This window comes from Sus scrofa, chromosome 2 (assembly GCF_054392235.1).
Source record: "Sus scrofa isolate SSC_HxYL_T2T_F1_AM1 chromosome 2, Sscrofa_HxYL_maternal_Yorkshire_Landrace_v2.0, whole genome shotgun sequence".
NCBI lineage: Eukaryota > Metazoa > Chordata > Mammalia > Artiodactyla > Suidae > Sus > Sus scrofa.
Genome location: NC_139384.1, coordinates 18,039,671 through 18,063,516, shown reverse-complemented (window position 1 = coordinate 18,063,516; position 23,846 = coordinate 18,039,671). Strand labels below are relative to the sequence as shown.

Sequence of the window (23,846 nt, the reverse complement as noted above, 5' to 3'; positions counted from 1 at the left end):
ACAGTACCTTTTGGTACTAGAGGACTGTTTTTCTAATCCTGTCCCTAACTCCTGAACAAGATCTAGACATTCTTGACAAGATCTTGACATTCTTTTTTCATGACAGGACATGTCTGCCCATGTCTTATACTGTAGTTGATTATAAAAAAATTGACTTAAGTCTTGGTTAACATAATCATGGAGTAATAATCAAAACAGGAGCAAAAGGATAACCAATCAGAAGTATAAAAAAAGCTTTATTAGTGCATATGTACAAATTTACAAGGTCAGAAACTGGAGAAATACAAACAGCTTTAAAACACAATTTGCTTTTTCTTCAGTTTAAAGTGACTTTTACCTGATTGTGATACAATAGAAAGTACAGAAGAGTAAACTGCTTTTTAAATACTGGAATTTTATGGAGAATACATTCACACATAAAAGGGAGGTGAACTTTGGACCAAGTCAAGAAAATGGAAACACATTAATACATGGAGTGGCTCTTATTACGTTTACTGCCACATATGTAAGGGGGAAATTCTCATAATCAAGGACATGAACACCTGCTGCCGCTGCTGCCTATATTGAAATTTAAATGTCACCTAGTATGTGAAATGACTGAGCTATAAGTTCTAGAATCTGTGGGAAAGAATACTCTGAAGAGTGTGGCCATCTGTTAGTACCAGGTGAACAACCTGCTATACTCAGCACTTCAGGCATGGCAGACTAGAGGAAGAGGTCAGAAAGAGATTCCTATAATCCCAGTTAAGCAAGGTAGAATACAGAGCTGCCTTCTTAATTGCACTTGTTCTGAAGAAGTTAATGAGAGAGAGCGCCACACTAGGAAATACATTGCCTCTACTGGGCAGGAAAATCATTCTTCCTTAGTGGGTCCTCTACAGAGGTGTCATATTCATGAGCCATATGTTCAGACTGATGAGGTTAATGGCTCTAACGTGCTGAATTTGCCAGTGTAAGAATAAAGGCAGCCAGGTCAAAGCATTCAGTCACCTCACCTTTCAGCAAAATAGAGAAATTACACTTCACGAATGTGGGAATTTTGTATGTGTATGCTCTTACCCAGGAAATGCATATGCTCTCCCTCATAACATTTCTAGTTCACTGACAACAGTAAAACTGGTTAAGACTCTGAACTGAATATAGATATATAAAAAAAAATCAATAATAAAAATTTAAAAAGAAATTAAGAAACTATGTGTTTGGAGCCATTTTCCTCCTCTTCAGTCTTGCTCGCCAATCTTCAGGAAGGGCTTCAAAATTTGCATTTCTCTCTGCCATGCCACTGTGAAAACAATATACAAATTACTTCACTAGGAAAAAAAAGAATGGAACTATTCATTTCCTAGCAAATAAAAACTAACTGAAACCTAAAAGCTGACCTATCACATCTAAGCTTACGAAAATATCTCAAGATTCTCAGCTAGGTAGCAACATACTCTTCATCAAATATCTTAATTCAAACGGGTCAACCAAACACAAAACACTCTTTCTGTTTAGTTTCACTCATGTTAGTGCTTATTTACTTTTATATCTCCCCAGTAACAAAGCCATACTGAAGGAATACAACACATTCTTTTTTTCTTTCTTTTTAGGGCCTCGCCTGTGGCATATAGAAGTTTCTAGGCTAGGGGTCAAAGTGAAGCTGTAGCTATTGGTTAGAGCCACAGCTCTGATCCAAGCCCCATCTGTAACTGTGGCAACTCTGGATCCTTAACCCACTGAGTGAGGCCAGGGATCAAATCTGCATCCTCATGGATACTAGTAGGGTTCTTCACCTGCTGAGCCACATGAGAACTCCACATAACATTCTTGTAAAAGTCTTTCTTGGCCCCTAGGAGTTATGATTCTCTGTCACTGATACATTTTAACTCACAGGAAGATATATCTAACCTTCAACATACCTATCATAAATAACCCACTGTGCCAAGGTGGAAACTCCAGACCTAATGTTTTTCAGATTCTCTTTCGATCAGTTATAAATAGGACTGATCATTTATGGCTTATTCAATCATTTAAAAACTGAGTAAAACTCAGATTCTAAGAGGTCCCATTGTGTCCTCAAAGATGTGGGTTTGATCTTTGGCCTTACTCAGTGGGTTAAGGATCCTGTGTTGCTGCAAGCTGCAGCCTAAGTTGCAGATGTGGCCCAGATCTGGTGTTGCCATGGCTATGGCACAGGTGTGCAGCTACAGCTCCAATTTGGCTCCTGGCCTGGTAACTTCCATAGGCAGAACATGTGACCATAAAGAGAAAAAAAAAAAAAAAAAAAAAAAGAAAAAATTGAACTCAGATTCTACCTTGCAGTTACCAGAATGGATACTTTGGACCCTTTTATAAATCTAAAATAACCTAAGGTAATGACAGGATCTTTGTAACTTCCCATCATCTTGAAATAGTTTTCTATTTCATCACTGTAGCCTGTGCCACACCTGCAGCAATGCCAGATCCTCAACCCACTGCAACACAAGGGGACCTCTATTTATTTTAAATGTCTGTAAATTTGTAAAATTTATCTAGCTACGACCACCACAACCTGCTCCATCTGTGGTCTCTTTTCTTTTACCTGACCAACTGCTGCTGTTTCCATTCTTCAATTCGCTTCTGTGCGGTTGATTCCCGGTCTTCCTCACTGGAGCTGGAGTTCTCCTCTTCATCTAACTCACGCTGGATACTCTGCCACTTCTTTACCAGAGATGGCATTTTGGTTTTACTCTTCTTTGACTGTAACAAAGGTTAAAGGTCAGATGGAATATAATAAATAAAACAATGCAATGAATCCTGCAAATGAGATCAGGAGATTTCCTTAGTTCTAAGGAATAACCGAACTTTAAAATCAAAGGAAGAGTGGAGTTCCCATTGTGGCTCAGTGGTTAACAAATCCGACTAGGAACCATGAGGTTGCGGGTTCGATCCCTGGCCTTGTTCAGTGCATTCAGGATCCAGCGTTGCTGTGGCTGTGGTGTAGGCCGGTGGCTACAGCTCCAATTAGACCCCTAGCCGAGAACCTCCATGTGCCGTTGGTGTGGCCCTAAAAAGCAAATAAAATAAAATAAAAAGAAATAGTAAATAGCACAGGGAACTATATCCAATCACTGAGATAGAACATGATGGAAAAGAAGGTGTGTGTGTGTTTTCTGTCTGTGTGAATACATGAATTACTGGGTCACTATGCTCTACAGCAGAAACTGATAAAACACTGTAAATTAACTATGCTTTAATAAAAAAAATTTAAAAAAAAAATCAAAGGAACATAAACACCAGAAATAAATACCATTCCAAGTTCTTGCCAAAAATTCCTAAGGACTATACACTTAAAAACTGATTAAAAATTAAAAAGTGTAAATGTAGTATTTTATAAAATCAGGTTAGAAAAATTTCCTTTGGCCTCATTCTATGGAATTCAAAACTGTTGCCCTTATCTCCTCAGAATTAAGAGTGTACAATTCTGAATGGACAGTGTTCATATAAAATGAAAAACAGCACCGAAAAGAAATGACCAGCTCTTCTGAAAAGAGCAACAAAGTCAAAGACAACTATTAAATACGAAAAAAGCAAAGAGGCATATCAAAACATTAATGATGAAATTAGTTCTATGGAGATAGACTAAATTTTGTTTTTCTTTTGTTGGTTTACCTTCATTTTCTAAATTGCCTATAATAAACACATAATTTTGTAATATTTACTATATATCCAACATGGCTTGCTCTATCGCTATCTTCAGACTTCTGATCAACGGCCCTCTAGCAAAGACACCTTCCCTGACCACCTTATATGAAACAGTACTATCTTCCAAAGGCCACTTTCTGTCCTCTTTCACTGCCTTTTTTTTTTTTTTTTTTTGGCTTTTTAGGGCTGCTCCTGTGGCATACGGAGGTTCCCAGGTTAGGGGTTGAATTGGAGCTAGAGCCGCCAGCCTACACCATAGCCACAGCAACACCAGATCTGAGCCTTGTCTGCAACCTACACCACAGCTCATGGCAACAATGGATCCTTACCACACTGAGCAAGGCCAGAGATCGAACACATTACCTCATGGTTCCTAGTCAGATCTGTTTCCGCTGACGAGAACTCCTCACTGCCTCCCCTTTTGTCTTTTGCCATTTCTTGAGCTACTCCTGCAGCATATGGAGGTTCCCAGACTAGGGTCTAATCGGAGCTGTAGCCACTGGTCTACGCCAGAGCCACAGCAATGTGGAACCTGAGCCACGTCTGTGACTCACACCACAGCTCATGGCAACGCCGGATCCTTAACGAACTGAGCAAGGGCAGGGATTGAACCTGCAACCTCATGGCTCCTAGCTGGATTTGTTAACCACTGCGTCACCACGGGAACTCCCTCACTGCTTTTTTTTAAAACTGCATTTTTAAACAATGAACATACACATATTTGTTTATCTGTATCTGTAACTGAGCTCCCCCTCCACTCTCTCCAGGCCCACCAGCAAAGCTCTACAAAAGCAGAGGTTGTGTTTCATTCACCATTAAATATGAATCACCTAGAGAGAATGCCTGACAAATAATATATATTCAAAATATAGTTGCTGATATATCTGATTAGTTCTTTGAAATTAGAGAGCCACTGTATTAGACATTGATAAAAACCATTTTTTTGGAGTTCCCTTGTGGCACAGTGGATTAAGGAGCAAGCAATGTCACAGCAGCTCAGCTTCCATCTCTGACCCAGGACTTCCACATGCCACGGATGTAGCCAAAAGAAAAAAAACCAACCACCCATTTGTAATCCCTGTATTCTGTTTTTGTTTTGTTTTGTTTTTGCTTTTTCAGGGCTGCACCTGTACTATATGGAAGTTCCCAGGCTAGGGAATCGGAGCTATAACTGCTGGCCTAGGCCACAGCCACAGCAATGTGGGGTCCAAGCTGTGTCTGCAACCTACACCACAGCTCACTCATGGCAATGCCAGATCCCTGACCCACTTACTAAAGCTAGGGATCGAACCTGCATTCTCATGGATACTAGTCAGATTTGTTCCCACTGCGCCACAACAGTAACTCCTATCGCTGTGTTTTGAAGACCTGGTCAAGTCACACTATAATCATGACAAGCAGGCACTCAGGAGTCAGATGTGACTGAGTGCTGTGCTCCTATGAGGACTGAGTCTAGGGGCCCAAGCTGTTTTTCCCACTTGCACTTGAGACAAACACATTTCTTGAGTCTCAAGTTTAATATTTTCAGTCTTTTAAATTACTTGGAGGAAGTTCCCTGGTGGTTCAGCGGGTTAAGGATATGGTGTTGTTACTGCTGTGGCGCAGCTTTGATCCCTGGCCCTGAACTTTCACATGCTGCAGGTGCAGCCAAAACAGAAACCAAAGTGTATTTGGCTCCCTGCTCAAAACCCTATTTTGACTGTCATTGTTGACAGTTTTTAACTTTCTGGGGAAATGAATATCCATCTACCATGCTTAGATCTTCTGCTCCATACACCTTCCCACATTCCATTCTGTCATTTCACCTGTGGTATACCTGACCCACTGCATACACACCCTTCCAAAAGGCTCCCAACACAACTTGCTCTGAGTTAGCAGGAACCAACTGAGTAAAAAGTAGCATGAATTAATAATGGTCACCTGTGCACAGAGGGCTTACTGAGGTTTAACCAAACTTTTGCAATTAGGAATAAAAAACACAGATCTAAGTAGAGTTACGATACTCCTGAATACATAATCCATTTTTTAATAGGGGAATACTTCAGTTGGAGGAATAAAGATTAAATGGCTAGATTTCTTTTTTCTGGTTTTGTTTTCCAAAAAACTGCACATAAAATCATTAGGAAATATATATGTTAAATGTAAATACTGGTCTCAAATATTCTTTTCCTTTTTATGGCCACAGCAGGGGTTGAACTGGAGCTGCAGCTGGGGTCCAAGCCACAGGAACAGTCGATTCAAGCTGCATCTACAACCTACACCGCAGTTTATGGCAATGCCGGATCCTTACACACTGAGTGAGGCCAGGTATGGAACCCACATCTTCATAGCAACAACATAGGGTCCTTAATCCACTGATCCACAACGAGAACTCCCTCAAATATTCCTGAACATCAGAGGTATTAAGTATAAATTTTACAGTCTTTAAAAATGGCCCTGGAGTTCCTGTTGTGGCTCAGCAGTAACAAACCTGACTAGTATCCCTGAGGATGCGGTTTGATCCCTGGCCTCGCTCAGCAGGTTAAGGATCCGGTGTTGCCGTGAGCTGTGGTACAGATTTCAGATGAAGCTCAGATTTCGCATCGCTATGGCTGTGGTGTAGGCCAGCAGCTATAGTTCCAATTGAACCCCTAGCCTGGGAACTTCTACATGCCTCAGGTGCGGCCCTAAAAAAAAAAAAAAAAAAAAAAAACCTCTGGGAATTCCCTTGTGGCACAGCAGGTTAAGGATCCATTGCTGTCACTGCAGTAGTCTGGGTTGCTGCTGTGGCCAGTGTTCGATCCTTGGACCAGGAATTTCCATCAGCTGCAGGTGTGTGAGAAGAAAAAAGAGGCCTGTAACAACAAAAAAACTGAGTCGCTGTTTTCAGATACTAGATATGTAAAACTGATATATTAACATAGAATCCTGGATTTCAAAATGATTATTTATGAGACTATAAATGCATGACTGGCTAAAAAATTACTTGTTTGAACAATCATGACTCAGTGGTAATGAACCCAACTATTATCCATGAGTACATGGGTTTGATCCCTGGCCTTACTCAGTGGGTCAAGGATCTAGCATTGCTGTGGGTGTGGCATAGGCCGAAGGCTACAGCTCCGATTAGACTCCTAGCCTGGGAACCTCCATATGCCACAGGAGCAGCCCTAGTAAAGGCAAAAAAAAGACGAAAAAAGACAAAAAAAAAAGACAACCCCCCAAAAATACAAAAAACCCCCCCCAAGACATATTTCAAAAAAGGAATAGTAAACCTTCCCGTATCAGTAAGTACTACAGTAACTTATTAATTTATTAATGTAAATGGATTAAATTCTACAATTAAAAGACCCATAACAGAAGAATTAATTAAAAAAGCAGAATCCAACTGATCATGTCTATAAGAAATTAATCTTATATCTAAGGACATATCCAAGTTTAAAGTGAAGGGACAGGAGTTTCCATTGTGGTTGAGTGGTTAATGAACCCAACTAGCATCCATGAGGACGCAGGTTTGATCCCTGGTCTTGCTCAATAGGTTAATGATCCAGCGTTGCTGTGGCTCTGGCATAGGCTGGCAGGTACAGCTTCGATTGGACCCCTAGCCTGGGAACCTCCATATGCTGCAGGTATGGCCCTAAAAAGTAAAAAAAACAAACAAACAAACAAAAAAAAACCCAAAAAAAGTGAAGGGACAAAAAACCCCCACATTCCATGAAAATAGTAACCAGGAGAAAGAAGGGATAAACAGATTAAATGAAGACAAAAATATATTTTATTTCTTGGGTTTTTTTTTTAGGCCGCACTGGTGGCACATGGAGGTTCCCAGGCTAGGGGTCAAATCGGAGCTGTAGCTGCTGGCCTACACCACAGCCATGGCAACGCCAGATCTGAGCCCTGTCTGCAACCTATACTGCAGCTCACAGAAATGCTGGCTACTTAACCCACTGAGCGAGGCTAGGGGTCGAGAACCTGCTTCCTCATGGATGCTAGTCAGATTTGTTTCTGCTGAGCCACGATGGGAACACCCCCAAAATATATTTTAAGTTAAAAAAACAAACAAACAAATAAACCAGTTAAAAGAGATAAAGAACATTACATAATGATACCACTTATAACAGCATGAAGAATAAAATACCTAAGAATAAATTTATCCAAAGGGGTGAGAGCTGCACAATGAAAAGTACAAAACATTGCTGAAAGAAATTAAAGACCTAAATAAACGGAAAGGAATCTTGTGCTAATAGACTGAAAGATTCAATATTGTTAAATAGGTAATATGGCTCAAACAATCTACAGATTAAATGTGATTAAAATTCCACTGGCCTTTTAATTTAGAAATGAAAAAACTGAACTATAAATTTATATGAAATCACAAGACAGCCTGAATAGCCAATACTGAAAAAGAAGCACTAAGTCAGAAACTCATACTTCTCAAATTCAAAACATAACACAAAGTTATAGTAATCAAAATGGTGTGGTGATGACATAAAGAACAATGCAATCAACCCACATGTCTATAGTGAATTGATTTTAGATAAGGTCTCCCATTCAGTGGGAAAGAAATGGTCTTTTCAACAAATGGTACTGGGATATGATATCCACACTCAAGAGAATGAAGCTTGATCTCTACCTGACACCATATAAAAATTACCTGAAAACGGACCAACATCTTAAATGCGAACAAGACTATAAAACTCTTATAAGAAAAAACAACTCACAGGATGGGAGAAAATCATTTACAGATCATGGATCTTATAATGGACTTGTATCTAGAATATATAGATGGAACTCTTAACAATTCAGCAACAAAAAAACCCAGTTGAAAAACAAGACAAATTGGGAACTATGTCTAGTCACTTATGATGGAGCATGATAATGTGTGAAAATAGAATGTGTACATGTATGTGTAACTGGGTCACCATGCTGTACAGTAGGGAAAAAACTGTATTGGGGAAGTAACTATTAAAAAATAATAATAAAATGAAAAAAAAGTATAATAAAAAATAAAAGTAAAGAAGAAGAAGAAAAAAAAAGAAAAACAAGACAAATGGAGTTCCTGTTGAGGCCCAGTAGGTTAAGGATCTGACTGCAGAGGCACAGATTTGATACCTGGCCTGGTGAAGTGGGTTAAGGATTCAGTGCTGCCACAAGTGCAGCTCAGATTAGATCCCGGCCTGGGAACTTTTTTTTTTTTTTTTGTCTTTTGTTGTTGTTGTTGTTGTTGCTATTTCTTGGGCCGCTCCCGCGGCATATGGAGGTTCCCAGGCTAGGGGTTGAATCGGAGCTGTAGCCACCGGCCTACACCAGAGCCACAGCAACGCAGGATCCGAGCCGCATCTGTAACCTACACCACAGCTCACGGCAACGCCAGATCGTTAACCCACTGAGCAAGGCCAGGGACCGAACCCGCAACCTTATGGTTCCTAGTTGGATTCGTTAACCACTGCGCTACGACGCCGGCCTGGGAACTTCTATATGCTGCTGGTGCAGCCAAAAAACAAAACAAAAACAATTCCCTAAAACAGACCACAAAGACTTGAGGAGACATTTCTTCAAAGAAGATAAACATATGAGACAAAAAGCAAATGAAAAGGTACAACATTTTGACTCACTAGAGAAGGCTAAATGAGATACCACTCCATTCCTGCCAAGCCTGATATACTAATAATTTTGGGGGGGAGGCTGCATCTGTAGCATGCAGAAGCTCCTAGGACAAGGATCAAGCCCAAGCCACAGCATTGACAACCAGGCACCCCAATAATAATTTCTAAAAGAAAATGTACAACAACAATGGTTGGTGAGCATTTGGAAATATCAGAACCCTTGTACACGTCTGGTGGTAATATAAAATAGTTCAGCCACTGGGGAAAAACTTTGACAGTTTCTAAAAAAGTTACACAGAATTACCATATGAGCCAATAATTCCACTCTTAAAATATATACATACCCCAAAGAAATGAAAACAAGCACTCAATATGCATGTTCACATAGACTGTTCATAATAGCCAAAAGAAATAAAACAATACAAATGCCCATCAGCGGATGAATGGATAAACAAATTGTATATACACACATGGAAAATTATTCAGCCATAAAAAAGAAGGAGGTCCTGGTACACATTACAATATGGATGAACCTGGAGATTTAAGTGCTAAGTGAAAGAACGCAGATACAAAAATTCACATATACACGATTCCAGAGCAGGTATACTGGTGAAAACAGAAAGCTGACCAGTAGTTCCCAGGGACTAGGGGAAGGAGTTAATGAGGAGTGACTGATCTTTTGGAGTTAGGAAAATGTATGTAGCCAGAAAGAGGTGGTGGTTGCACCACACTATGATATATTAAATGCTACTGAATTGTCTACTTTAAATATTACTTTGACAACGCAAACCTTGTCTTTTTTTTTTTTGGTCTTTTTAAGGTCTCACTTGTGTCATATGGAGGTTCCCAGGCTAGGGATAGAATTGGAACTGCAGCCGGAGGCCTACACCACTGCCACACCAGATCTGAGCCGCGTCTGAGCTCAGAGCAACGCCGGATTCTTAACCTAATAACACAAATTTTAAATAAAAATTTAAAGAGAGATTTACCATACCTTATCTTTCTTTCCTTTTTTGGTCTTCTCAGGTGGTGGCACTTTGGGGGCTGGTGGTGGTGGTGGTGGAGGAGGAGGAGGAGGAGGAGGTGGTGGTTCTATAATGGCAGTGGTAGGCACAGCACTCCGGGCCTGAACTGGCTGCAATGTGGGGGCAGTTACTGCCAATGGGACAGAACATTCAGCATAGCTCATAATTGCAGGAGCTGATGCCAGTCCTAGATAATTTGATTGTAGATTCATTCCCCTGGCCTGATGACCCATTCCTGTTGCTGGATGGCTAACTGCTATTGTTTGGTGTCCAATTCCTGTGGTCTGGTGTCCAATCCCTGTTGCCTGGTGACCTAACAGAAAATACGTGAAAAGGAACTATAAAAAGGACATTGTGAAAAAGCCAAAAACAAGGAAAAGAAAGAAAAGGAAATTGAGGGTTAGAACACCCACAAAATGACTCTAATACACCTTTTCCTCAAAAAACATAGCCACATATTCTGGTGGCAAACTATTAATTTCTGAACATTTTAACATTAAAATACTTAAACATCAAGATCACTGATGTTAGGTAAATGTACAGAAAACAACATAGAAGGATATATGCCAAGCTCTTAAGAGTGGTTTTTAGTAACTGAAAGAAACACACACACAGTCTTTGTAGTGAAACACATTCAGTGTTTCTTCAATGTCTATCTTATTCTGGAAACAAAGATAATGCACTGATGAAATTACCTTGTAAACACAATGCTTACCTGTAGCCATACTTGACTGGCTGTAGAGGACTGGAGAACTACCTATGGTAGCTGATCTCTGAACTACTGCAGTACTCATTTCTGTAGCTTTTCTCTTTATTGCTTTAGTGGAAGGAGAACTAGAGATGGTAGAATCAGCTGAACTCTGAAAAGGAGAGATTCTAGTTAGTGGCTCAAGATCTGGTTAAATACCTTCTAAAATAAAACATGGTGTCAGTCATCCCCAGGTCCCCAAGACTCTTCAGAATGCCACATGGCCTTTCTCACCTGGCTAGTGACAACTGGGGTTTGTGCTGAAGGTTTCAATGGCGTATCCTCCTCTGTTCCTGGGGCAGGAGGCTCCTCACTTCCCTCATCCTCCATCTCTACTTCCTGAATCTCACCATCTTCTACTGGAGGAGGAGGGGGGGGAGGGGGAGGAGGGGATTCTGGAGGTGGAGGTGGAGGTGGTGGCATTTCCAAAGGTAATGGAGGTTGAAGCACAGGCACATTTGACTGAAGGAGGGTCCAGAATGGAGTAAGTGGCATGAGTGACGAAGAAGAAACTTGACCAGAAAAGGATTCTTTACAAAGGGAACCTACGAAAACAAACAGGAGTCAGGGGAAAAAAAAAAAGCCTAAAACTTAAATGTTCAATTGGTGAGACACAATCTGTCCCACACACATGTATTCTACACTGACGTCACTGAAATATTAAACTCAGTTCAAAAATGACTTCCACGAAAGATAAATTTATAGAATTTACAGTTAGCACTGGCCTTAGCTGTGTTGTATCAGTTTGTTTTGGGGGGGGTCCAGGTTTTATGGATGAGTAAATGAAGCACATCACATTAACTCAGTAAAAAATTCAGTCATTTGAACCTGAAGTTTTTTATTTCAAAGATATACAACCAGAAGGCAACACTTGGGATCTTTTCTGTCAAAAGTGAAGGAGTGAACGATGTGCATTTTCAATACTGATTCCATGAGTTTATTTTTCAGTGAGCTAGATAAGTGATTAGGGATGATCCAGAGAAGTACCCCTTCAAAATACTCCAGCAAATTCTACCCATTTAAATTAATTTGGGTTACTAAGTTTAAAAAATCCATTTGCAAGGTGATATTGTCAACTCTATCATTTCTTCACACCTTTGTGTGAATTATTCACTTGCTAAATCACAGTAACAAATTAAGGAGGGTAATTTTTTATTTCTGTGATGAGAAAAGGGAAACTCATTGAAGAGAATGAATCTTCAAGGTAAACGATAATGATAAATGGCAACACACCAAAGAGGTATTTGAAGATACAGAGGACTTGAAATCGCTGTTGAACTTAAAAAATTAATAGTTAATTACTGTCCTTTCTTTGCTGGGAAAAGCTCTAAAAATTAGAGAAAATAGGAAGATATACTTACTTGTAGCCTTCCCCATCCCTCTTTATCGTCAATAGGGAAGTTTCACAATATCTGGGACTATTAGATATATATCCCAGGAATGTTGAAGGGGATTTTCTCCCTAAAATCATAGAATTTAGGAGTAGAAGAAACATGAGAAATCATCTAATTTAACCCTCTCATTTTTAAGGTAATGAAACCCAGGAGGGAAATGATTTGCCCAAGATCACACAGCTCTTAATGGCCAGTCTGACTCCTAGACTAGTGCTATTTTAACAAGATGTCCTCATGAAACATCAAGGAGTCCAAGAGCTTTAGAAATTTCAAATAAATTTAACTTCTCATGGAGAAGAGATCCAGATGCAGTCACCAATCAAATTTCTTGGTCAAAGCAGGAAATTAATTAAGGTCTCTATTATAAAAGGCTCTAGGACAAGGATAAGGCTTTTCATCTTACTGTGCTCAAAATATATCATGCTGGAACTCAACAATGAAAAACCAAAGCAACCATGAACCATTTGGCTTTTACAACAGCTTTACTTTTTAGAAACAAATGAACGACACATTATGCAAAAGACTTTAAGAACATGATTCACATGGTTACTCTAATTTTTTGTTTTTTAAGGCCATACCTGCAGCACATGAAGTTCCTGGGCTAGAGGTTGAATCGGAGCTACAGCTACCGGCCTACGCCACCACCTCAGCAGCATGGGATCCGAGCTGCATCTGCAACCTACACCACACACAGCTCATGGCAACGCCAGATCCTTAACTAAAGCAAGGCCAGGGATCGAACCCGTGTTCTCATGGATACTAGTTGGGTTCGTTACCACTGAGCCACAACAGGAATCCCAACTCTAATTATTTTGAGAAATGCTTACTATCAAGTAAAAGAGCACTGAAAAAAAAAATTCATCAGAAAACAAGATTGCAATTTTCTAGCTAAAAGAATTCAAATATCTCATTAAACTTTTGTATTTGGTCATATCTAATATGAATCTATATATTAACTTTTAGACAGTCTGGGTATGGTAGGCAGTCTACTATATATATTATATACTAGTATGTCAAAATTATATCAGAATGAAGGTAACAAACATCAAAGATTAATAACTTATTAAACTTCCTTTTACTGAACCAACCACAATATACAGTAGGTAAATAAATTTGTCAGATTTTATATACTGGTAAGTTTCTTTATCTAGAAGCATAAAGCAATACTGGTATAGTTATGATGGTGAGAAATTGCTATGCAAAATAAAATCAAGGAAACAGAGTAGGTTTAGGTTAATAATGTGGTTTACAACCTTCCACAAAGTTAACCAAAATTAATACTTTAGATAAATTAGACTTGATAAATTTAGATCACACACAGAATACTTTGAGTTAGTATCTGAATCCCAAACTAAATTTACTCAAAATATAAAAGCTGTGCCTTAACATTGATAATTATCTTCTTTAGCTTATTTTTCTCGTTTCTTTTTTTTTTAAGGGCTGCACCCACCGCACATGGAGGTTTCCAGGCTAGGGGTCAAAATGAATTGGAGCTGTAGCCTCTGACCTATGCCACAGCAGCGCCAGATGCGAGCCACATTTGCAAACTATGCCACAGCTCACAGCAACACCAGATCCTTAACCTACTGAACGAGGCCAGGGATCAAACCCGCGTCCTCATGTATACTAGTCAGATTGGTTTCCAATAAGCCACAACGGGAACTCCTCCTTTAGCTTAAATACTAAGAATTTTAAGAAATCTTAGCTTGAAGATCCATAGATGTCTATTAAACAGCATTTTTCTTAATTTCTAAATTTCATGCCACTTTTGTTCATTTCTAAATTTAATCCATTTGGTATATTTTGCCATTTAAGTCTGAAGTCTAAGGAAAGGTTAAAATGGTATATATATAGCTTTTATTACATGTTAATATTTTCTGTTTATTTTGGCCACACACACAGCATGCAGAAGTTCCTGGGCAGGGACTGAACCCATGCGACAGCAGCAACTCGAGCTGCTATAGTTACAACACTGGATCCTTAACTAGCTGAGCAACAAAAGAACTCCTACACTAATAAATTTTAAAAAGCACAAGCTTAAAGACAGAATATTGTGATGATATAAATTTTGAACTTTCCGAGAACATACTTTTTACATGCATCTTTATTTTATTTTAAATTTAGTGCCGCATTTACAGCAATATGGAAGTTCCCAGGCTAGAGATCGATTCAGAGCTGTAGCTGCAGGTATATACCACAGCACAGCAACTTGGGATCTGAGCCGTGTCTGAGACCTACACCACAACTCACAACAATGCTGGATCTTTTAACCCACTGAGTGAGGCTGGGGATCAAACCCTCATCCTCACAGATACTAGTTGGGCTCCCACCCCTCTGAGCCACAATGGGAACTCCCTGGATCTTTATTTCTATATACACAGAAAAGCAGGCTTGCTTTCCCACAAGGGCAGGCTTTATTGTTTTCCTGTATTCTCCCCAAAAGTATTATTGCTTAGTATTTTGAGCCAAGAGGCCAGTTTATCAGTTTAAATTAAGAAGTTATTATACAAATGATAGTTCCACAGAAACCTGGAAAAGCAGCTAAATTTAACCTGACAGATGTCCAACAAGACAGATATGTTGGAAATCTTGAAATATCACTTATCTTTAGAGATACAATGTTAAATTCAAACACTGAACAATGATCAAAAATGAATGGAACTTTGAAACTTCCTTGTTCTTCAGTGTAGTTTTTCTTCTTTAAATGATGTTTTTTACCACTGTGGGACTGGTATACATCACAAACTGTCTTTTTTTTTTTTTTTAATTATAGTTGATTTACAACATTCTGTCAATTTCACAAACTTTTTTTTTTGGCCGTACCCATGGGATGCAGAAGTTCCCAGGCCAGGGAGTGAACTTAAGCCACAGCAGTACCAACACTGAATCCTTAACTGCTAGGCCACCATGGGAACACCACAAACTTTCTTTATAGGCTTAAAATAGTGATTGGTATCGGTCTTCATTCCAAAGACCCTACTGCAAGATTCGGATTTTACTTGGATCAAGTTTATCACATGGTTTTAGTAGCTCTCAATAAAGAGGCTTATAAAAAGAATATGGCAATAAAGAGGATATAAGCTGGTTTACCAGTGGCTTTTTCCTTGACCAGATGGTACTAACTTACGTATCATGAACAAAGAGAGAAAACAGTATTTACTCTAAGGTGTTCACACAACACTTACAAAACCAACTTACTATACATATCTTCCAATGCTACCCAAAGAATGAGCAAGTAATCTAAAGAAAATCTCTTCATGAAAATGGTACATACAACCTGTAACTTAAGAAAACATTTTCCTGAAATATTAAGTAGAAAGCCACCTTTTTGCTATTTCCTAAAATTATCACTGTAGTCACTGTTGCTTTTTTATTTTGAGTGACGTGATAATGATTCCTAGGCTATTTAAGAGGTTAACAAAATAACTGCCACATAACCCATTTTATTTGGTACATTATCAAAACTTTACTATTGAGACTGGGGAGCCAGTAGAATATGAAACATCATTTTTGGTAACTAGAGGACGAAAAAAATTCAACTATTTCATATATTACAAAAAAAAATTTCATCTTTTTATCCTCAAAGATTTATGACTTCATTTTTTAAAATTTGAAATATTGTTGATTTACAATGTTGTGTTTGTTTCTGGTATACAGCAAAGTGATTCAGTTATACCTACATACCTATTCTTTTTCAGATTCTTTTCCTTATAGTATATTACAAGATACTGAATATATTTCACAAAAGTTTATGATGTTGCAGACTCTTACCTTCATATGCTATCATTTAAACAAATATCTACCAGGTTTTTTTAGATCAAAATGTTGTCTGTTCATCATAGTCTTGACTTTGCTTCACTATCCACTTATGTTTGTCACTTTGAGAAAGAGATGGGCTTGGGGGGTGGGAGATATCTTTTTCCATAATGTGGAAATCAAGCATGGCTCTTCAGATTCTCAGAGTAACTGAGGAGCTATGAATGCTTTTTGTTTCTTTTTTAAATTTATAAAACAAAACTGAAGTTCTCTAAGAATACTTTAACTAGATTGAGCCATCTTAATTGTTTTATACTAGAATATTGTTGGTGATTTGCAACTATCAATTATTTGCTTCTCTGAAACAAGTATGGTCTTAGTTTCACAGCATTTATTCAGGTCATTTTGGTTCATAATAATCATTCTTCTTATCACACTACTGGAATGGAAAAATGAGGTTGCAAAATCAAGACTACTAAGTGTTCTATACAAACGCAGAACAAATCTCCTATTACTCCACATAGATGTTGACAATTTAAGTCTCTGGTTCCTTAACATTAATTCCTGTTGTTAAAAAGCCACAGCTTTGTCTATGGCATGACATAGTGATTATAGGACAATCTTTTACAATCAAATATAACAGCTTTTCGTTTTATTTTTTAGCAGAGTCTGGTATCAACAGCATATTTATTTTCAACTAGCCATTGTTTTAGTTTTCTTCAACATAACCCCTGCATTCATTCTTTCTTTTTTATTAGGGCAAGCCCCTATTTTTCAGTTAGAAATTTATGTGATTAAGATTTAAATTCTTTTATATATCAATACAAGTTTTTTTTCCTTCCTCTAAAATAACTTCTCTCCAAGTAACCCAGAGTAAATCGTCCCACCTGTGGAATTTTCAGAAGATTCTGTAGAATTTGAGTCAGTGCCAGTTTTGTCTTTTAAGGTCTGTTTCGACGTCTCGTCTCTACTCTCCTGTGCTTGGCTTTCTTCCTCTTCCTCCTCACCATCTGGGAACTCCCACTGAGACTCTCCCGACTGTTCGTTTACATAGAAATACCGTCTATGATCCCTAGATTACAAGAAAGAAAACACAAGTTTCAAGACCCATTCTCCTATAAAGACACTTGCATTTGGTCCTGTCCCAGGACAGCAGTCTGCTCTCACAGGGACGAACCTCTTCTTAATGGACTGCTATTCACAAAGGCAACAAAGAGCTTTGACAATTCAGGATAGAGAACCAAGGATAATTCAAAGCTATTTGCACTGCCAGCAGCTCTGTGAATACAGCCCTGAGCCCTCTTAGTACAACAGATGACTTAGAAAACACCTCTCACATCTTTTTTTTTGTGTGCCAATGCTTAACAGGGTTTCAAGTTTCATTAGCAAAGGGACTCGATCTCCTAGAACACTAATTTCCCTTCCAAAGAAGAGAACAACGAAGTTTGCGAAAGGTGACTCTTCCCCTCTTCAACCGTGGAATTCACATTTCATACTCTTGATATCAAACACAGTGAAAGCTAAAGAGAGGGAGAGGATCTGGGAGCTGAAAAATAAAAGAGCAAAGATTTCAAATAACGAAAAAAAAAAAATCAAGAAAAGCCAAATATAAAAAGAAATATTTTCATCTGACCTGCTGGCAGAAGATAGTAATCTTGTTCTTCATTCACATCTTCAGCCACGAAGCTTTCCTTAACTTCACCGAGGTTAATCAGGAGTAGTTGCTTCCAGAGGTCCTGTAAAGCGCACAGAGCTCTCGCATGCGCTTAACCCCCAAGCCCGCCCTACTCCGTGCAACAACACTCTGGAGTAAAAACCAGCTTTGTCCAATCTTGGGAAAAAATCCGTTACATGGAACACTTTAAACATTGCTTTTTGTTTCTCCAACGAGTGGCTGGCTCAAACTCTGTGCGTGCGGTGCTCTGCCTGCCCAGCACCGCTAATGCAGCTGCTCTCAGTCTCCAGACAGGCTGTCAGGTCGTCAGGTGGTGGTGATCACAAATCATGTCTGAGATGTCAAAGGTGAAAGGTGAAAAGGGGAGAAGAGTGCGTACCTGTCCCAGTGGCAGGACCAGCCTTTGGGAGTGGCGTTTATTTCATACTGTTTTAGTTGTTCTGCTGCATCCTGAAGTTTTCGTTTAAGGTAGTTTCCATTAAGAGCCCCTTCCCGCCAATCTGCAATCCGTGTCTAAAATCAACAAAGCAGTAAGTTAAAGACTTATTATTATATCAACGACTTATTTATTATGTGCCTTTTATTCTGTGAAAAGGACATAAGTCTTCTGGTCCAAGACAGTATACTCTGGCAGGAAAGTAAGACCAAAGTGGAAAAGAAATTCTATCTTAAGTTCATAAAAACTCTTGCTTGCTCTTCAGAGTTCTGAAAAATGAAACTGCCATTACTGCCAAATCTCCAGTATCCGTGAAAATGAGCAGCAGTAGTTTTGGTTTTCCCTTTAGACTACATTAAGACATTTCCTCATTTATTTTACTTTTTAGGTTCATTCGATCTAGTACTGCTGTTAATCAATATTAAAGTTGTAGTTTTTAGGAAAATCAGTCAATTTCCTACAGGGATTCCTTACCTAATCCTACCCTGTTATTTGTCGTAAAATAAACAGGTTAAAAAGGATTCAGGATCACAAAAAGGATTTTTTTTTTAGGGCCGCAGGTGCGACATATGGAAGTTCCTAGGCTACAGGTCAAATCAGAGCTACGGCTGCCAGCCTACGCCACAGCAACGCCAGATCTGAGCTGCGTCTGTGACCTAAACCACAGCTCATGGCAATGCCAGATCCTTAACCCACTGAGTGGAGCCAGGGATCGAACCCGTAACCTCATGAATACTAGTCAGGTTCATTTCCGCTGAGCCACAGTGAGAATTCTTGATTCAGAACTTTTCAAACAGGTTTATAATGCTTTAATACTTACAAATTATTTTCAACACTATGTGGTATCATTATCATGAATAGAACTTTCATAGTTTTATTTCCTGAGTTGGTGGTTCAAGTATGTATCAAGATTAAAAATTAAAATTTTTTTGTCTTTTTAGGGCCGCTCCCATAGCATATGGAGGTTCCCCGGGTAGGGGTATAGTTGGAGCTGTTGCCTCTGGCCTATACCAGAGCCACAGCAGCACTGGACCCGAGCTGCAACTGTGACCTACACCACAGCTCATGGCAACATCAGATCCTTAACCAACTAAGCAAGGCCAGGGATCGAACCCGCAACCTCATGGTTCCTAGTTGAATTCATTTCCGCTGTGCCTATACCAGAGCCACAGCAGCACTGGATCCGAGCCGCAACTGTGACCTACACCACAGCTCATGGCAATGTCAGATCCTTAAGCAAGGCCAGGGATCGAACCCGCAACCTCATGGTTCCTAGTTGAATTCATTTCCGCTGTGCCACAATGGGAACTCCCCAAAATTTAAATTTTAGATTAAAACATTCCTCACAGACACAGCATTTCAGTCAAACATTGACCGTTTACACTAAAAATGGCTAAATTACCTCAGTCTGTAAAAGCAGCACATGAAAGTTGGAGATGGACTGTCTATTAATGCCTAAGAATTCAAATTTACTTGTCAGGGTATTTGCCAGTTCTCCAATCTGAAACTGTAATTCAGGACAGAAAAAAGGAAAAATAAAAATAGAGTCAACAATATTTTCTTTATAATGTATTTATCGTTACAGATACAAAATGAGTCTGCCTATAAACAGCCTTTCCCAAATACTGCATCCAGTTATGGAGAAAATAAAATTCTAATTTATAGTAAAATAATTCACGTAATAAAGTGATATATAACTATGTCAAGTCTAGTAGATGCATTATCTACTCTAACACAACATGGAAGGTGAAAACAGATCCTAAATCACAAACTTCCAATACTGTCCAAACCATCATTTATCAATTACTAATTGCTTATACTAGCCACACATTGAACAAAATTAATTCTTCCAGTCCCACCCCTACATAGCTGTAGACTAGCTGGTGACCGGATAAACTCCTTCAAATCAAGAGAATATGCTAAGTGGTTTTTCCAACAGACCACACTTAAATGAAATTGGAACTAACTATGCCTTTGCCTAAGGACACATAGTTCATGGTGGAATTAAATTTTACTCTCATTAGTACTTCCAAACAAGAGAAGCCTCTATTTGATGAACTACTGTTTTACAATGGAGATTTATTTATAAAAAAGTAATTAAGCATTTAGAATTTATTTTTAGATAATTTCTCTACATCAAGGCAGTCTTGCGTGTTGGTTTTTTCTTTTGGCCACACACAAGGCATGCAAAAGTTCCCAGCCAGGGAAGTCAATCTTATAACTCCTTATTTCAGCCTTAGATGTAACTTCCACCTAACCAAATAAATGATTTACATTTAGATAGTAAGGATTACTTCTTACTACTTGCTAAAAGAAAGAGAAGGTAGGTTAATGTTGGCCAATTTTAAAAAATAGTTATTTGTCAAGTTTCATTAGGTAATATACATACTTTCAAATCCTGTTCTTCTTCAGCTTTAGGTGCTGTTTGTACTTTTATCTTTTCTGGAGATTCTTCAACTTCCATTTCTTTGTCTGAATTTTCATCTACTTTTTCTGAATTTTCAGCACCAACTGCTGCAAAAGAAAACACATAAATTTAAATCAAAAGGACCGGAGTTCCCGTCGTGGCGCAGTGGTTAACGAATCCGACTAGGAACCATGAGGTTGCGGGTTCGGTCCCTGCCCTTGCTCAGTGGGTTAATGATCCGGCGTTGCCGTGAGCTGTGGTGTAGGTTGCAGACGCGGCTCGGATCCCGCGTTGCTGTGGCTCTGGCGTAGGCTGGTGGCTACAGCTCCGATTCGACCCCTAGCCTGGGAACCTCCATATGCCGCGGGAGCGGCCCAAGAAATAGCAACAATAACAACAACAACAACAACAAAGACAAAAAGACAAATAAATCAAAAGGACCAATATTAACAGAACACCAAATACATTTTCTTAGCCCTGTAGTGGGGATATCTGAAGGTTATTAGTGCTCTCCTTTGCCTGTGTTTCCCTACTTGTTAAGGAAGACCTAACAACTTGTCAACTTGTCTTTATAAGGCCAAAAAACCTAATCCTTTATAATTATGCTTCTCAAAAATGAATCTACATATATGCTTTACCCAAAAGTTTCTGCTTTCCCTTTCTCCTTCCTCTATTTTCTAATCCCTTCCAGAAAACCATGGCTTCAATTACCTACAAAAGCTAGGTATCAAACCTGGAACATGTAAGGGTTCTTTATCATGTGGGTTTTGGGGAAAAAAAAAAAAAAAAAAAAGGCTTTCTTTTTTGTGTGTGTGTGTATTTTTGCCTTTTGCAGGGCTGCTCCCTTGGCATATGGAGGTTCCCAGGATAAGGGTCTAATCGGAGCTGTAGCCGCTGACCTACGTCACAGCCACAGCCATGCCAGATCCTTAACCCACTGAGCAAGGGCAGGGATCGAACCCCGAGCAACCTCATGGTTCCTAGTTGGATTCGTTAACCACTGAGTCACAATGGGAACTCCAAAAAAAAAAGGCTTTCAAAATCAAAGCAGCTCATCAAACTACCAAATAAGTTCCTTCCTGAGCTGGTTAAGACCTGTAGACAAACATTACTGGATCTGCCAACTCTTCTGGTTGGTGCTATCTGTTGGTAGTGGAAATCTCCAAAAGAATAGGTTTACCTCAAACTTAAATGGACTAAAAGATATGAACTCTGGGAGTTCCCGACATGGCTCAGTGGTTAACAAATTGGACTAGGAACCATGAGGTTGCAGGTTTGATCCCAGGCTTTGCTCAGTGGGTTAAGGATCCAGCATTGCTGTGAGCTGTGGTGTAGGCCAGTGGCAACAGCTCCAATTAGACCCCTAGCCTGGGAACCTCCATATGCTGTGGGTGTGGCCCAAGAAATGGCAAAAAAAGATATGAACTTTGTGTTATGTTTGCTTAATACTTGCTTACTCAACTAAAACATTTATATAATGTTAATCAATCTCTCAGGAGGATCACAGGTTAAAAAAAAAAAAAGTTTGAGTACCTTTCCTTAACTCTGGTTAATCTCTGATGTAAAGAAGAAATGTAACTTTAACATCACTTTAAATGGTTTTTCTTTTTTTTTCTTTTTCCACTATGCCCATGGCATAAAGAAGTTCCTACACCAGGGACTGAATCTGAGCCAAAGTTGTGACGAAATCCTTAACCCACTGACACACAATAGAAACTCCTCCTTAGCTTTTATTAGTCTAAAATCTTGTTTTGGGTTTTTTTTGGGGTGCTTTTTAGGGCCTCACCCGGGGCATATGGAGGTTCCCAGGTTAGGGGTCTAATCAGAGGTGTAGCCAATGGCCTACACCACAGCAATGCCGGATCCTTAACTCACTGAACGAGACCAGGGATCGAACCTGAAACCTCATGGTTCCTAGTGGGATTTGTTTCTGCTGCGCCATGACGGGAACTCCCTAAAATTCTGTATTAAGTATTCAGCCTTATAATAACTTTGATCTTTTTATTTGGTGATTAATATTCCTTTTGCATTTTCAAATTGTCTAAAACCAAATCTTTATTTTCTTACTTGTTTATAATTCATTTGGTTGTTAGCAGACTTTTTTTTTTTTGCAGCTCCACTCAGAGGTTTCTGGGCCAGGGATTGAACCCACGCCACAGTAGTGGCAATGCCAGATCCTTAACTGCTAGGCCACCAGCAAATTCCTAGACATCTCACATTTGGTGCAAGGTTTAAGAATTAATAATTTTAGGAGTTCCCGTCGTGGCGCAGTGGTTAATGAATCCGACTAGGAACCATGAGGTTGCGGGTTCGGTCCCTGCCCTTGCTAAGTGGGTTAACAATCCGGCGTGGCCGTGAGCTGTGGTGTAGGTCACAGACGCGGCTTGGATCCCGCGTTGCTGTGGCTCTGGCGTAGGCTGGTGGCTCCAGCTCCGATTCGACCCCTAGCCTGGGAACCTCCATATGCCGTGGGAGCAGCCCAAGAAATAGCTAAAAAGACCAAAAAAAAAAAAAAAAAAAAAAGAATTAATAATTTTAGGCACTGCTAGAGCTCTAAGACTTGATTATTTTGGAGGACAATTAGGCAGGATCTATCAAATTAAAATGGGGTGTTCCCTGGTGGCTCAGTGGGTTAAGGATCTGTAATTGTCACTGCTATGGCTTGGGTCACTGCTGTGGAGTAAGATCAATCCCTGTAGGGGGGTGGAGAAAAGAGATCTTACACTGTTTGTGGGAAGAGAAACTGCTGGAGCCATAATGGAAAGAAAACAGTATGGAGTCTCCTCAAAAACTAAAAACTGAGAGTTCCCATTGTGGTGCAGCAGAAATGAATCTGACTAGTATCCATGATGATGCAGGTTTGATCCCTGGCTTCACTCAGTGGGTCGGGAATCCGGCATTGCCATGAGCTGTGGTTTAGGTCACAGCTGTGGCTCGGATCCCATGTTGCTGTGGCCATGGCTGGCAGGTAGAGCTCCGATTCGACCCCTAGCCTAGGAACCTCCATATGCCGTGGTGCAGCTAAGGAGAACCCACGGTCTTTACACAGATATCAAGACAATTATGGCCTCACTCAATGGGTTAAGGATCTGGCATTGCTGTTAGCCGTGGTGTAGGCTGGCATCTGTAGCTCCTATTTGATCCCTAGCCTGGG

The 23,846-nt window shown here is 39.6% G+C and overlaps 1 protein-coding gene across 6 annotated transcripts in view; it reads right to left on the bottom strand.

The window, feature by feature from the left end:
- Positions 1–216: 216 nt before the first annotated feature.
- FNBP4 (formin binding protein 4) overlaps positions 217–23,846 on the bottom strand; it is a 35,911-nt gene continuing 12,281 nt past the window's right edge. Inside the window, exons 9-19 of one of the 6 annotated variants that reach the window (XR_014836972.1) lie at positions 20,675–20,799; positions 19,688–19,792; positions 18,229–18,362; positions 17,808–17,910; positions 17,062–17,246; positions 12,386–12,485; positions 11,259–11,569; positions 10,992–11,136; positions 10,246–10,589; positions 2,564–2,721; positions 217–1,282 (exon numbers count right to left, since the gene is read on the bottom strand). Coding sequence is in view for 2 of the 6 variants with exons in the window: in XM_021083063.2 (XP_020938722.2) it covers positions 1,192–1,282; positions 2,564–2,721; positions 10,246–10,589; positions 10,992–11,136; positions 11,259–11,569; positions 17,062–17,246; positions 18,229–18,362; positions 19,688–19,792; positions 20,675–20,799 (1,598 nt within the window). In the remaining 4 variants the exon portion in view is untranslated. Of the gene's footprint in view, positions 1,283–2,563; positions 2,722–10,245; positions 10,590–10,991; positions 11,137–11,258; positions 11,570–12,385; positions 12,486–12,838; positions 13,098–17,061; positions 17,911–18,228; positions 18,363–19,687; positions 19,793–20,674; positions 20,800–23,846 lie in introns of those variants that run through there. The other 5 variants (XR_014836971.1, XR_014836969.1, XR_014836970.1 and 2 more) reach the window with 5 other exon arrangements.